Source organism: Lipophrys pholis (assembly GCF_963383615.2).
Source record: "Lipophrys pholis genome assembly, chromosome: 8".
Taxonomy (NCBI): Eukaryota; Metazoa; Chordata; class Actinopteri; order Blenniiformes; family Blenniidae; genus Lipophrys; species Lipophrys pholis.
In genome coordinates this window covers 25,451,383-25,464,644 of record NC_137630.1, presented here as the reverse complement: position 1 = coordinate 25,464,644, position 13,262 = coordinate 25,451,383, and the positions used below count along the sequence as shown (strand labels likewise).

The window sequence follows — 13,262 nt, the reverse complement described above, 5'->3', positions numbered from 1 at the left end:
GACGTGACTTATGAGGGTTACTATCTCATTCAGGTCTGCTATCTATAACACATGTGCAACAAAAAGCCTCTAGTGTAAATATGTTACCAAGAAAATCTCCTTTTCAAAGTAAAGATGACGGGCTTATTACTATTAACGTAATACATGTATTTATTTATTTTGTTACAAGTGGTTGTGGGGATCTGTAGCAATAACGTTCAATACAAGATGCATTTTTTTTCTAAATGCAAGCTGTAATACAAAAATAATGATCTAAAAAACTGACTTACATTCATAGAATAGAGGTAGTTTGTAGAGATATATGCTCTCATTAAGAGAAGGATGTTTTGCCTCCTTCAATCAATGATTTAGAGCCGATTGCACAGGGTGATACTGCAAATAGTGGCTGCCACTGCAGAAAATCCTATTTTTCCTTTAAATCAGCAAACTAGACTATATCATTCGGTTTTCATTTGAGATAAAGTCCTGTCACATTTTCTAATATTGTGTAACCACAAGAGGGAGTCATTTTACTACTGACTGTCATGAAATGGTGGCTACCATAAACAATTAAAAAATACTTGAAAAGAAAATAATCCAGTGTCCAGAAGTCTAAATTACAAAAAAACAAATGGCAAGGTGTATTCTTTACAATAATCCCCTCCATTAAGAGTCCAAACCACACAGATAGTCTTATATGCTGGACAGCAAACGTCAGGATTTGTCTTTAAATATTGATATAGAAGGTAGTGTGCACTGAATACACAGTAGAGCTCCTTTACAAGAGGTTATAAAATCGAGAGATTCAAGTGCACTATGTGCACACACCTATAAAATTAGGCCCTATGCATTTCTTAAAAAACATCACCCTTCAATGTGGCCCTACCATTGAACACTATACCATGTATATTTAGTATTTACTACATACTTTTGTATATTATATATATATAGAGAGAGATATAATTATTTAAGGTGAAAATGAAATCATAAAACATAAAGTCCAAATCATCTAATTGTTATAAACTAAACTAATGAACACACAGGCAAAACCTCATTGAGTATAACGTCTACAAAAACAGCACCAAACACAATATTGCTATTTAATTTGATATCAGGTGAATTATGACATTAGTCTCAGTATTTAAAAAAAAAAGGAAAAGAAACAAAAGCGGAAGTTTAACTGGATTTAATCTTTTTATTTGTAGCACGTGTAAAACAAATGGAGAACTTGACTAAAAACAGTTTCATCATGCTGAACACAGAGGACGTTAACATTGTAAACTGCTGATAAAACCCAAGGCACCGTCCAAGATAACAATCAGTTACATGAGCTGAGATCTGAAGTCAGCAGCGTATGTGCGAGGGAACAGTGTTGGTATTCCATTATCTAACAGTATGTGCTTTCAACATTATTAAATAAACGGCCTCACAATACGGGAAGAAATGAAGCAAGTTTGGCAAAGTGTGTGGTGTGAAAGCTAACTCAAATTGATCGAAGCAGAGAAACCGAGCTGAGCATTTAACATCACAAACACAAAACATTTGATTCGACTGGGGGAAGAAAAAATAATAATAAATCACAGCAGTTGTTCTGTGGGTTTTAATGCATTCCTGGCAGCGCCTCAGAAATGACCTCAAGTGTTACAGTACTCATAGAAAGAAAGAAAACGACTATTTTCAGCCACAAACACCGAAACACATAGGAAAGGCGCCTTTGGTGAGGTTTAAATTACTAGTAAATATGATCTTATGTAAAACAAAGACAGCTAATCACATCAGATGATAGATACATTTAGAAAGTATAGATTCAATATTGGTGTAGCCGTACATTTTCTTTTTTTTTCTGAGGCTACGTTTTACATACGAAAAGGCATCACATAAATGAAAGCCAAGACAAATAGAGCGAAAACAGACAAAACATTTAAAAAACAAAAAACAAACAGCCTTACGTTTCATCAGAAAAGGTGACACCAAACCAAAATGGTTTCGGTTTCATGGGTCACAACTGCATCCCAGCCGGACTATCTAATGCTTTAGGCAAACAGTCAGAAACAAAGTGCTTTATTCATGGCGGAGGCTCAGACTAAACGACGACAACGACACAGCAAATTTGTCAGAAACTCAACAGAATAGAAATGATTGCATATATTTCTCAGCATCTACTCAAGGTGTTTTGTGCAGTGAGGTCATTTTATTGTAACAAGAAAATATATTTCTCCCACCTTTCACTCATATCCTACACAAGGAAAGAAAAAAAAAAAAAGAGAATGTGCAATTCGTTGCTCAAACATTACCCTTACAGCTTACTAAAAATTTCCACATTTCCAGTACAGGCAACAGTATATTGGCTGTAAATTACAAAAGAGAGAGAGAGAGAGAGACAGAATGGAGGCAACTATAAAAACACTACAATGTATTGTTGAGAAAATGTTTGATTATTCTTTTTTTCAAACTTGGCCTCCTCTTAAACCTTAAAATTAGATTTGTGTGGACTTGGTAAACTGCGACAGGTATGCTGTTATACGTCTAAAAAAATCTGACCGGACATGATCTACTGTTTTGGTTACAGTTGTGTGAAATAATGCAGTATAAAAACCTACAAACACAGCCAGAGATAAAATAAACAGCTTTTTTTTCCTTGCACTTTCGACTAAAACAATATTTGGTTATGAATGAGAGTAGCTCCTAGAAGATGTGACGTTTTATTGACTCTGAGTCATGATACCTAGGCTACGTTGAGGTAATCAATCAAGATTATACATGATACACAAAGCATCTAAACCTTTTCAAAAGTTGTCCCAGCATTAGCTCATAAACTAAAAAAACAAAACAAAAAGAAAACCCCAAAGTGTATATCAAGGGTTCTGAGTGCAGCGTGTGCTAATGTCTTGCCCGACCTCCTTCAAAAGCGTGGTGCTCCTCGTGGGCTGAAAGATAAGCGGACGGAATTTAAGTAATACTGACACGTTTTAAAGGTGTTACGACTGACATTTCATCGTGGGGAATGCAAGAGAAGGAAATACTCACGCTTATAAAACACTGCCTTGAACGGTATCTGTGGAAGAAGCTCATAGATTCTTGCTAAGATATTTGACTCATTAGCACAAGAGGCGTTTCCATTCCAGACCTGCACGATGTCTTCTCGGTCTCTTACGCTGACGCTGACCCCGACCACCTCATCGTCTGTCAGAGCAGCAACACACAATCACAGGGAGGCGTTTACGAACCAGAACATAGTGTTGATATGGCATCGTTGATGATTTATAAATGTATTCAAGAATAAGTACATGAAAGCTTAAGAATTAAAAAAATAAATAAAAAGATTACCTGACGGACAATAATCGCTGAACTGTTCACCGATAGTGGCCAATAGCAGCTCTTTCCAAACAGCAGACTGCCGGTTTAAAATGAACGTAGAAAATAGGAGACATATCAGTAAAAAGTAAATATGACAAATTAAAATTATTACAGATAATATTGCATGTGATGACAAATTTCGATGGAAAAAAAGAACGGCACATGTTGAGTAATTTGGTATGTCACTCACAGTGCACTCTTTAGGTACTTTCATTTTCCAAACGCCACCTTTAGCATTGCTTTCTTCCTCCCTGCACACAAGACGGAGGAAATATTACATATTTCGCACCAGGACTGCAACACGGAGACCGGAGAAATCACAGAAAGTGCAATATGACAAGTGTTGACAACAGATTATAGACATGTTATGTATATAGATTTGTTGTGTCAGATAGACAGACTCATCAGAAAGACACACATCCCATTCAGTGTATTCACTATTGACGAGGGAGGTCTTTATACTATCAAAATAATTAAAACTCTCTGAATTTTCAACCTATTTTCAGGAAAGCTAGTTTCATACCAGCATGTTTTTGCACATTAAAAATGAATTTTCAGTCCCCCTTTCTCAATAAAAGTGAATGGAGATGAAGTGTAGACCCATCCAAGATGGCGCCTGGGCTGACCCATCAGCTCCAGCTGTCTGTGTGTCCTGTAGCTCTCTTGATGGTAGTATCTGTTTGGCAGTTAATAGCAGTAATGTATAGTTTTTTCTGTGTTTTGTTTTTGCAAATAAACATCACTTCCACAAAAGGGAATGGTTAAACTTACTGTTTTTAGGTTTTATTAAGAAATGACTGAGTGAAGGCTTTTGTCTGTGTGTGTGTGTGTGTGTGTGTGTGTGTGTGTGTGTGTGTGTGTGTGTGTGTGTGTGTGTGTGTGTGTGTGTGTGTGTGTGTGTGTGTGTGTGTGTGTGTGTGTAAATGTACACGATAGGAAAGACAGAAAAGGCATCATATTCATCACAGCAAGTAGCTGTCATCACTAACTGCATTCCTCAACATGATTATCACTGACCTGAAGCGATGGTTGTTTCACTGGGGCATTTTGAAAAGTATCTAAGGTACTTCTTTTTTTTTTTTTTACCAGTTATTAGATATCCTCGCAGAGTATACAAGCAGCAACCTGTTGTTTGGGCTTTTTATTTGCCCTGTTAAAATCCAAATGGTTTATTTACTCATAAAGGAGTAGAAATTTTTAAAAAAGTATTCCAAAAAACAAATCTGATCAATCAATAAAAATAGTTATGTGCAGCCATATTACACACTTGGTACGATTACATAATAAGAAAACACACATTCTTATTCGTCATGATCAACTCACCAGAGTGGTTTTCTTTCTCCTCTCATCAGATGATAACTACATCTCAGGGGCAAGCTGGAGACGCCAGGTATGTTGTTATAAACTCTCCAAAAGTTCTATCCCAGTGCCAAGTTGAAGACAGGAAACACAGTGTTTTATTGAGCAATTTACCGGTACAGCGAGTGCAAACAGTTGACCTTGTTAATATTTCACATTTGTTACAGGGGCCAAAATGAGGTGTTATCTGCATTGCTTTTTAACTCCCCCTAGGCTGATGAATGTGCAAAAAAAAAAAAGAATAAAAAAATGTGGCCAGGCCTGTATAGAGTGCACACATAGCATGAATGAGTGGCGCCAGTTACAACAAAATCCGGCATGTAATTTCTAGTACAAAGTAGTCACACGTGGAAAAACACCAGACACAATGTCCTCGCAAAGAAGATCGTAAAACCACCGTACCTGTACGGTCTCCACGGTGTAAATCTTCTTCAGGTTGGACTCACATTCAGCCGCTGTCGTTCCTGGAAGTGATCTGAACAAACACATGAGAAATAGATTCAAAAAAAAGTTCATTCAACCGTATCTCATATTCTGACAACAGATATTTTCCCCGTGTCATGGTCAGCAGACATGGTCCGAGCTGTGTCCTGTGAGCAGACCAGGTTGGAGGGAGGGGGCTGTTGGATTGGAATCAGATGACAAACAAACCAGTAAACAGTAAACAACACTGACCCCATTTGAACACACCACCCTTGGATTTGCAACACACTGTGAATGACGCTTGTGTAACCCACTGCGACTCGAGAATCCCTCCGGTTTAATGACATCGCAGTTTTTTTTTTAATGAATAAATCTGCTACTTTCCATTAAGAGGAAGTTTGACCTACATTTGAGTGGAGAACTGAGAGCACCTCCACAATGCCGGCAAACACATGACTCAACAAGTTGAGAACCACAACACCTGTAAAACTTAATGCCGGTCTATATGTTGTTATTATATCGGACAATCGGTCATAATTAAGTGTCTTTGTGTTTATTTTAAGGTGAATCTGAGTAGAGGGCCAGTATGTAGGTCAGAGAGAAAACGCGCTCAAAGACGCAACCAATCCCCAACTGGCCTTGTTATGTGATTCTTTTTTTTTTTTTTGAGGGGTGGGGAGGAATTTGTTAAAGCTTGAAAATCACCCAAGTCTTCTTAATATAAATATTGGTTTCGTTCAGGATGTAAGCCTGAGTTATTTCGGGCCTCATCTCCTGTCTTTGTTCTCTCTTTACTGGGTTCGCGACAAAGAGTTCACCGACTTGTCACTGGCCGAGTGTCTCTAAAATAACTGCAGAGGGGCTTAAAACAAACACAAGTTTCTCACCTATCGAGCCAGAAAGTCCAGGGAGAATGTAAAGGCAGCGTGTCAGTGTCATTTTCAGTTGAAATCCGCTCCAGATCTGCGTCTGTGATGTGAATGTTGTGCTCCAGCAGACCCGGGCTGGATGCGGTGCTCAGCTGTAACGCAGGAACTGCCATTGTTACCGCTAAAAAAAAACTGAGGGAGGAATAAGGAAAAAAATAATAATACTCCAACTGAGCGGAGCTCTGGCGCAGACGTTTTATTGCCCCCCGCCGCTATCGTTACATATATATAGGTTGGTTAGGTGAAATTAACCCCGATCAGCTGCTGACTCATTGGTCGCTCCGCGGGTTTGCGCCGTCACAACAGAAAAAAACCCGATGACGCCCGCTCACTGCCCGCGGCGGCCACAGCGCGCACGCAGCTTCCACAGAGTCCCTGCCTGCAGCTCGCGCATGTTGCAAGTAAACATATGCATCTGCAACGGCTATAAAAAAAGAAACACCACCCGCGATTTATAATTAAAACGCTTGTTATTCAGCCAAGGGGACACTGGGCTGCTTTGTTGATCTCCGCTTCTTCCGCAGACGTGATGACGTCACAGCGGGCGTGCGCAGTGCGCGCTGCCACCAGCTTTGTTGGGTTAGCTAGCCGCTAACGACCCGCTAACTCGCCAGTATTTCCTGCCTGTGACTGGACACAGCGATGGACATCGACGCCTTATTGGAAGCGTTTCAAGGCAATGTTTACCCTCTTCTACACGAGTGACTCACTGTTGTTTTAATTGACGATTTTCCCAAGCGATTGGACGCGAGCGGGCAGAACATGCGATGTTTGCTAACTGCGATTCGAGCGTCATCCGTAACTTAGCTTACTAACAACAAGGAGCGTTCAGAAGAGATGCCCAGCGACTCTGTTCCCAGCCTCTGCAGGTTTTTTAGATAGTTTTAAGTGTTATTTTATACAAGAGACGAGTGCGCCTAGGTCCTTACCTGTAACGCTTTTATTCGTTTACCGAGACTTGGCGGGTTATGTAAACAGCTAGCGCGGTCATGTCGCACATACTGCTTACTATCAAACCCCAACTTACTCACTTAACTTCTGTGAAGTTTGCATATCGTTCATTGAAACTGAAGTTCAATGCGAGGTTTAATCTGTTGTTGTCCTTATCGAGTGTGTTTTCTCTCCGCACAGGTGATGGGCATTCATTTATAATGACCTAGTTGACTCTAAATTTGCCCGAAGTGTCATAAGTAATCTGATTTAAGTCCTTTTCCACAATGATCTGCTCCAAGTTTAGTCATTTATTATTTATACCCTCTTGGGTCATGCTTAACAATGTTTTTGATGCTTGCGTTTACGTTTTAATTCCCGCTTCGATCGGACTTGTCTCTGATCATATTCCCCAGATTATACAAACTTTTCCACCCTTCAGTGTGGACGTTTAGACTTTGAGGCCTGCTCTGTATGAAGTCAATGAGTTTGAGTTTAAAAAGTGTGAACAAGTTAGTGCAATGCTTTGATGCATACAAAATGAAGTGCAGGTGCACCAGTAATGTTTCAGGTGTATTTTCTTGCAGGCCTTTCAACAGTTGACATTTCAGTCTGCTGTGGACAAGAATCTCTTTTTGAAAATACAGGATATCAGCTCAGGGCTATTGCATGACTTTAATAATAATTTAATAATAATAATCAGAGGTGACTGCCTAACTTTTCTGTATTTTAAGATATTGTGAAGTGTTCTCTCATATCCTGATAGTGATAAATAAACGACGCAGCCCATCCAGCTCAGCAAACCGCACCCTGCCAAGTAGTAACAAGTTCAGTCAAATTATAACGTCAGCTGTTCTGTAAGCGAAGCTTTGTAACCAAAACACAAAATACTTCTACACAGTTTGAAAGTCGCAATAGTTGTACAGTTATCTATTTATTTTAATAAGCAAGTCATATGCAAAAAACTTTTATGTAAGCTTCACCTTGAATGTGGTTTGTATGCCAGTTAAGTTATTAACAGTTTTTTTTTTATGTGGCCATTAACAGATTTCGAGAAGAAAGGGAAGAAAGAGATGTGCCCTGTGTTGGAGCAATTTCTGTGTCATGTTGCCAAGACGGGACAACCAACGTGAGTAGAAACTTTCAGGAAGTGCTGCATCGTCAAAAACAGTTAAATAATAAACTTTGGAAATGCTGCTGGTGGGAGCTTCAGACATGGACTAAAACATTAGCATATACTTAAATTTTTGTTTATCGTAAGTCGTACCTTGGTTGCATTACTCACCATTATGATATATAGAATTTTTAACTACCGCAGTGCAGCCCTAATCATGAGCCACTCGTCTTCCTTCTAAAGTCATTTACATGTAAGTGACATGGAGAGACCTACTTGCACTTTGGATATTTCTGCAGGCTCTCGTGGTCACAGTTCAAAACCTACTTCCTGTTCAAGTTGGAACAAGTCATGGATGATTTCCAGGCATCGGCACCAGAGCAGAGGGCACTGCATAATCCCAACGTGGAGTATGTCCCTTTTGAAGAAATGAAGACGAGGATCTTAAAGATCGTAGATGGTTACAATGGGTGAGTGATGATGTCATAATATGTAATGTAGTGCGTTTTTATAACGACCCTGTAAATCATGTACAGGATACTGATTTTCTAGTGTCATCAGTGTTTGTATTTATTGAATAAAACGACTACAGAGAATGATGAAGACTTAAGTAATACGTGCCAAAAATAGTGTTTTTCTTCAGCTATTGTATTTTATTCATCGTTCACATTTTTTATACTCCAAATAAAAGTTTAGTCACACGAGACTGGCTGAAACCGAATCGATGCCAAAAAGCAGCCGCTGCTTGTTTAAAGTTGTTTTAAGGGTTTAGAATTGAAACACAAGTTATTTTTCACCTAGAGAATATGAAGAATGTTGTCTCTTGATGAGGATTATTCATTCATTTATTTGCTATTTATTTATATATTGAGATCAACATGCATTCGTAAACTTAGAATACATATGTCGATTGATCGTTTCAGAATCCCGTTCACCATCCAGCGTCTCTGTGAACTCCTGACGGACCCCAAACGAAACTACACAGGAACAGACAAGTTTCTCAGGGGTTTGGAGAAGGTCGGCACATCATTGCATTGACTTGTCATGCTGCTTATTATTCATGTATCAAATGGTTAATCTATGGGTGTAAACTGTATTTTTGTTAAAAAGTGTATTTGTTTATGTCTTCCAGAATGTAATGGTGGTCAGCTGTGTGTACGCCACATCAGAGTAAGTACAACTCTGCTACTTTTACCCTCTTTTCCTAATAGCTGTTGTTTTTGTAAAAACTGTAGTTTATACTATACATTACATCTAAAAATATAATTAACATCCTCTTGTTTGCATGCCTTTCTTTTTTTTTTTCCAAAGGAAAAATGGTGCATCGACTTTAAACAGAATGAATGGAGTGATGTTTCCTGGCAATTCTTCTCTATATTCAGACAGGTGGGAGCGACCTTTGGTCAGGGATTACTTTCTGTGCGTCGTCTATATTAGTGGTTCCCTCTAGTGTGTATCACCTTTCTCCCGCTACCACCATCAGGCTTACTCAATCAGCTATGGACAGTTCACATGTGTACTCCTAATATGAGGATTATTTATTGATCAGATTTCCCAGCCAGAAGGTACAAAGCAAGATAACAGGCACCTGAACTCATTCTACCAAAGTGCAGCTCCTTGTTATCGCTCATGATGCAGCACGCCAGAACATGCAGAATAACATCAGTAATTCACACGTACACAAAGCCGTTAAGTGTTCAGGTTCTTGGAAAGATATTCTTTTATGTTTTTAGAAACAAACATTAAAAGTGACTTTATAAAATCACCTTTTTGTTGTATAAACTTTTGGACAATCTTGGTAATGTTCAATACTAGTTTTCATTTATTTCTAACTAAATATAGTTTCTCAGTGTTGGTCCTTCACTTGGGGTCCAAGGCAGTGTTGTTTACATTATGATTAATCTGCATGTGAATTGTGGTGGTAACTTATTTTTTTTCCTGTTGTAGTCGAAATGTGAATGGACCAGGCCTACCAAAATCACTCACCAGACCAAAGCTGTCACTGGCGTCCTCACTCTCCACCAACGGGCTCCCCGACTGTCCGGTCAGCAAAGAGCCAGAGCCAACCACGGAAGAAGAGGAGGAGGATGACGAAGAGGAGGAGGAGGAGGATCAGCATCATATCAGGTAACTTAAGTTTGGTGTGAGTTACTATGTTGTTTTATCCTGAGTGTCATGTTAGGTCATACTTGACTGGATAAATCAGATTAATTGATTACATGTTTTTCTTCTAGTGAAACTACACTATCAGAAAATCAGACGGCAGCGAACAGTGGGATCAAAAACAAGCACTCTGAAGAAGAAGAGGAGGATTCTGACGCTGACAAGCAGGAGGTCAAGAGGCTAAAGTTTGATGAGGAGGAGGAGAAAACAAGTGAAGAGAAGGAGCCATCATGTCATAAAGAGCCGGAAAGCATGGCGGAGGAGCCGTCCAAAGACTCGAGTGGTCGAGACGATGACAGTGCGGCACCGTGCGACAGACCCGGTGTCTCAGACCATTGTGGTAAGTGGAAATTCATCCTCGGTTGACAGATACTGACGCGGTCAGTTAAAGTTAACACAGAAATGGTTGTATGGACACCAAGAAGAAGAACACAGGCGTTTCTTGTGCAGAATTCATGGCTGATTGGTTTTTGGGTTAAAGACACACCACTCATATGGCTGTGGGAATTCTGCCTCAGAGGCATCCTGTTGTAATGATACATAAAAGAATCCTAAAACCCAGTGAGGAATTTTAGTCTGAGCACTTTTGCTTGGATCATCTCAAAGTTAATGACGTTTCTTGAAATAGTGTGTTTTAAATACGACGACAAACAATCAGTAGATTATTTTCTGTGGTGTTTTCTAGATTTCTGCACTTTCTTTTTGCACAGGAAATATTTCCTGTGCAGAAGACATAATTAATTTGTCGGCGTGTACAGTAGTTGTTCGAAAGATGTTTTTTTTTTTTTTTTGGCTCACAACAAAACAGTGACTGAGGAGTTTTTAGAATTCAACTTTGAACTGATTCGTACCAAGACATTTGTGTGATTTAATAGTAAACCATGGCTTGTTTTATTCTTCAGAGTCCAGCAGCACAAAGACTGAATCCTCTGAAGAACAAGGAGACTCCTGTGACGCAGCGACCGCCCACAGCCTGAAGAGCGACAGCTCTGAGGACCAATCGGAGCAGCCTGTCTCGTCGGAGAAGAGGACGGGCTCCGAGCAGGACAATGGCGACAGCAGCAGCAGCAGCAGCAGCAGCAGCAGCAGCAGCAGCAGCAGTGATGGAGAAAGCCTCAGCAGTGACAAGCAAACCCCTTCGTCCAGTAATTCACCCGACTTGTCAACAGAGGGTGGTGCTGACACCTCAGACAGTGCAGGAACTGCAAAAGAGCCTGAGGAACATGACTGACCTGATTGGCCAACCCACAAACTGACTGTTTTGTTTATTTTACACTGTAAAATACCACAGCGGTGGTATATCTGTAGCACTGTGGACCTTCAGGCTTCAGGACCAGAGGCCATGTGGACCTCACAGTTCCTCAAAGAGGGAGCTTTGCGTCCCCTTCAGTTTCAGCGTCTCAAGGCCACAAGTCTTCGAACTGGAAGGAGACGATTATGGAGACTGCCTTTTTCACTGTCGACTAAAAAAATTTTTTTCTAATCATTTTTTTTTTTTCTTCTTTTTTAAAAAAAAATCTAATCATTGTAATTTAACCACGATAACTAATGTATTCAGCAATTTTGTCTTGTCATTTGGCATGCGTTCTCCAGAAAAGCTTAATTTGATGGTGTTTTGGCCTCGGCACGTTCATGTCGACGACCTTCCCGATGAATGTGTCTCTCTTCAGGTGAAGGACGAGATCCATCCGTCAGAACGTGAAGCAACATTTCACAATTTGTCTATTTTTCTTCTTGCTTTTACTGTAAAGCACACACCATGAAAATAATCTTATTAACATTCTCTTGCACTTGTAAGCCTTGATCTTGAAGGATGTGGAAAATGTTGTAGTTTTGCTTTATCACTGTATGAAGCCAATATAACACAATATTGCCGGTAGTATCACGTTTGGTTAGATTGAATATTGGTTTTGTGTAAAAGTAACCATTTCAACTGTGTAGACAACACACAAGGTACTTCTACATTTCCTCTATGTCATACCTTAGTTGTACAACCAGACACTTTTGATAATTAGGGTTTTTTACAGTTCATATCTGTAAATCAGTTTTTGTAGACTTGTTATACTTGTCCACTGCCTTTGTAAATCTGATAATTGCTGGAAAGTGAAGGCTTGAGCTTGTATCATAGTATTCATGGAAAGCAATAAATGCGAAAAAATCTGAAGTGTGACATCCATTGGTCTTTCACTCCCACGAGTAAAAGTAGATTTTTAACCAGATATTCAAATGGAGTCCAACCAAATTACTCAATTACTAACTGACTTTCAAGGAAAAAAATCCTTTCATTCGTGAATGTTTTATTAAAATTCAACTATAAATTACAATCATACCATACAAAATACATTCATTAATCGCTATAGATGTACTCAGAGTAGGGTCCTCTGGCTGTGAGGATTACCTTTTTGTGGCCTTCACAACAGTCCAAGTTGCTCCTCTCTATTATTAGAGGTTTTCTGGTACTCCTTGCTCAGCCGCACATTTCTAATTTGCATTTGGGAGTTGGTTGTGAGGGGTGAATGAAAAGTGATCTATACATTGAGAGTGACTGATTGATTCAGGGGACATCATGGACAGGTCAACGGCCCATCACAGGGTAACAATAAAGACGAGCGCTGTTAATCTAGAGTCGCCAAATAAAGGCAGCTGTACAATTTGACGTTTTGTCAATCCCAGACGAAAGGTGGACAATCACGGCGATATCCTTGGTCGTGGCTTAAAATCTTTGATGTTATGGCGTACGGTGGAAGGGGTTAGCGGACAGCTGTCCTGAGCATTACTGCTGCTATGGGCTAAAGCCACTAACGACCAGTGCATTAGGAAATAAAGCAATAGTGCAAGTGACACCAGTGAGAACTACGAGACGGACAGTTTGATTCTTGGTTTGTGCGTTTATTTGTGAAAGCTGAAATCATGCAGTCAAGCTTACCGCTGTGCAAGGTTTATAAAAGATCAACGTCACACAGTGCGGCTGCGAACAAACTGCTCAAATCAACTAAGAATAAGACAGC

General features: G+C 39.7%; 2 protein-coding genes across 3 annotated transcripts; one reads left to right on the top strand and one right to left on the bottom strand.

Annotated features, from left to right (window-relative positions):
• Nucleotides 1-1,150: 1,150 nt before the first annotated feature.
• LOC308113057 (eukaryotic translation initiation factor 4E type 3-like) lies at nucleotides 1,151-6,656 on the bottom strand. The gene is made up of 7 exons (XM_080468968.1): nucleotides 6,006-6,656; nucleotides 5,098-5,170; nucleotides 4,660-4,754; nucleotides 3,527-3,587; nucleotides 3,307-3,373; nucleotides 3,007-3,162; nucleotides 1,151-2,906 (listed from the first exon to the last, which is right to left on the bottom strand). Exons 1-7 carry the CDS (start codon nucleotides 6,158-6,160, stop codon nucleotides 2,860-2,862), a joined length of 654 nt encoding a protein of 217 aa, XP_080325094.1. The 5' UTR covers nucleotides 6,161-6,656; the 3' UTR covers nucleotides 1,151-2,859.
• Nucleotides 6,378-12,416, top strand: LOC308113056 (serine/threonine-protein phosphatase 4 regulatory subunit 2-like). Of its 2 annotated transcripts, none has more exons than XM_080468966.1 (9): nucleotides 6,378-6,723; nucleotides 8,025-8,106; nucleotides 8,391-8,561; nucleotides 9,015-9,108; nucleotides 9,224-9,261; nucleotides 9,403-9,477; nucleotides 10,039-10,218; nucleotides 10,326-10,594; nucleotides 11,157-12,416. In XM_080468966.1, exons 1-9 carry the CDS (start codon nucleotides 6,690-6,692, stop codon nucleotides 11,483-11,485), a joined length of 1,272 nt encoding a protein of 423 aa, XP_080325092.1. In that variant the 5' UTR covers nucleotides 6,378-6,689; the 3' UTR covers nucleotides 11,486-12,416. The 2 variants fall into 2 exon arrangements, with proteins under 2 accessions (XP_080325092.1, XP_080325093.1); XM_080468967.1 differs by lacking the exon at nucleotides 6,378-6,723 and adding an exon at nucleotides 6,821-6,916.
• The last annotated feature ends 846 nt before the right edge of the window (nucleotides 12,417-13,262 follow it).